General features: G+C 47.0%; 1 protein-coding gene across 1 annotated transcript in view; it reads right to left on the bottom strand.

Annotated features, from left to right (window-relative positions):
• Nucleotides 1-912, bottom strand: part of LOC104998583 (trophoblast Kunitz domain protein 1-like) — a 10,229-nt gene extending 9,317 nt beyond the window's left edge. The window contains exon 1 of the mRNA XM_010853844.1: nucleotides 819-912. Coding sequence (XP_010852146.1) covers nucleotides 819-912 — 94 coding nt within the window. The remainder of the gene's footprint in view (nucleotides 1-818) is intronic.
• Nucleotides 913-2,245: the final 1,333 nt, after the last annotated feature.

Below are 2,245 nucleotides of genomic sequence, written 5' to 3'. Positions count from 1 at the left end.
ATCAGTCCTGGGTGTTCATTGGAAGGACTGATGTTGAAGGTGAAACTCCAATATTTTGGCCACCTTATGTGAAGAGCTGACTCATTTGAAAAGATGCTGATGCTGGGAAAGTTGAAGGCAGGAGGAGAAGGGGATACAGAAGGTGAGATGGTTGGATGGCATCACCGACTCAATGGACATGAGTTTGGGTAAACTCCAGGAGTTGGTGATGGACAGGGAGGCCTAGCATGCTGTGGTTCATGGGGTCGTGAAGAGTCAGACACAACTGAGTGACTGAACTGAACTGATATATATATATATATACAAACTGAACTGATATATATATATATATACACACACATAATAAAATATAAAATTGTAATATATATCCTCTTGATAGTCAACATATCAGTGGAGTCAAATCTTTGCAATTTAAGTCTTCCCTGATGGTCCAGTAGATAAGAATGCACATGCTAAGGCAGGGGACATGGGTTCTGTCCCTGGTCAGGAAGATTCCACATGCCTGGCGGCAACTAAGAAGGTAAACTGCAACTTATGAGCCCAATTCCTAGAGCCCTTGCTCTGCAACCAGAGAAGCCACTCCTACAAGAAGCCCACACACCGCAGCCAGAGAATAGACCACGGAACTAGAGAATATCCTTTCTTAGGGAGGAAGCCCAGTACTGCCAAAACCAAAGAAACAGACAGTAATCCTGACCAACATGACAGGAGAAATGCAAAGATGCTTAGCAATACCCGCTCCACACCTTCTCTGCCCCCTTCCATGGAGTTCTATCATTTTCCCAGAAGCTGTAGAGGAGAGGTGAGGCTGGATCTACCTTCATCCTGGATATGGTGTATATTCAGCAGGGTGCTGTCCACCAGGATAACCAGGAGGAAGAGAAGGGCTGCAGAGAAGCAGAGCCGTCTCATCTTGGTGGCCTTGCAGGAGGGCTCCTGAGGATGCTGAGGACAGACAGGCTGACCTTTTAATATCCTGGCTGAGGGGTGGGATCAGGTGATGAGGAGGGGAGTGGGCAATGGGAGGAGTTGGGTCAGTCCTGTTTATTGCGTAATCTCCCTACCTAACCATCCCTCCTGCTTCTGTCTGCAGGGCTCAAATGCCCCGTAAGAACACTTCTCACTTGATGATACCTGTGGGTCTCATGTAAATACAGATTGTGATCAGAGAGATGGAGTTTGTCCTATATGGACAGTCAGGGAGCATCCCAGCCCCTACAGCAGTGCCTGGCATGTGATGAATGATAAGCAGGTGAATGAGGGCGGATCAGAGGACAGACCAGTGACCAGCAGTGTGATAACCAGGTCTGCCATTTCAGCCAGCTGCAGGTGCACCTCAATGTCCCAACCCCCCTCCCCTACCTCAGATGACAACTGTGACACAGGTCACCTTCCTACAACCATTGCCACAGCTTCTCCGGTGGATGGACACTTGCACTTTACCAGACATTGGTCCAGGAAGGGACTTAGCTGGTGAAGGTGATGTTGTCCTGGGCAATAACCCTGTTTATGCATCAAAAAATGAGTAATGGGTGTGGCTGAGGGGAAACAGGGAGCTGAATCTGTCTCCACAGCATATCCAGCAATCATCCCTCACCTGGTTTCACCAACAGGAGAGCGGTCTCCCTGAGTGGACATCAGGCAACCTTGGAAGAACACTGTAGCCACCCACTTCCTCCTTCTCTCTCCCTCTCTGTCGATGGGGCCACGGGACCTCAGTTTGGGTACCAGCTCTGCATTTTCTTACCTTTTCCCTGAGGATTTAAACTTCTCAGAACCCCGGGTCTTCAGGAATCACATGAGATACGTGCTGTGCACCCACGTGGTTGCCATGGAAGCAATGGATGCAACAGCCATATATTCCTTCTCCCGAGAAGGCAAAGTCCTTTCTAGTAGTAATAAAAACAGTAATGAGTAACTTCTCCAGGCAAAACTTCAATTCTTTATTATAACAGGCATTATCCTAGACACGTGAAATATGTAGTTCATCTAATCCTAAAAAATCTTTAAAGAAAGGGGGATAAATTGTTGACATATCCTCGTATTACTGAGGAGGGACCTGAGATATAAAGAAATAAAGTAATTTTCTTAGATCATAGCTTGTAGAGAGAGGATTTGGACCCAGCGATCTGACTTAGAGTCTGTGCACGTACACTCTGCTGCACTGCAAGCTGTAAATTAGAGTGCACACATGTCACACCACCATCCCTCCACTCACTCTTGTTTATTACTTGTAGTTACAAAC

This window comes from Bison bison, unplaced genomic scaffold, assembly GCF_000754665.1.
Source record: "Bison bison bison isolate TAMUID 2011002044 unplaced genomic scaffold, Bison_UMD1.0 scf7180017853184, whole genome shotgun sequence".
NCBI classification, from domain to species: Eukaryota; Metazoa; Chordata; class Mammalia; order Artiodactyla; family Bovidae; genus Bison; species Bison bison.
Note: the sequence above shows the minus strand (reverse complement) of the source record. Positions and strands in the feature narration are given on the sequence as shown.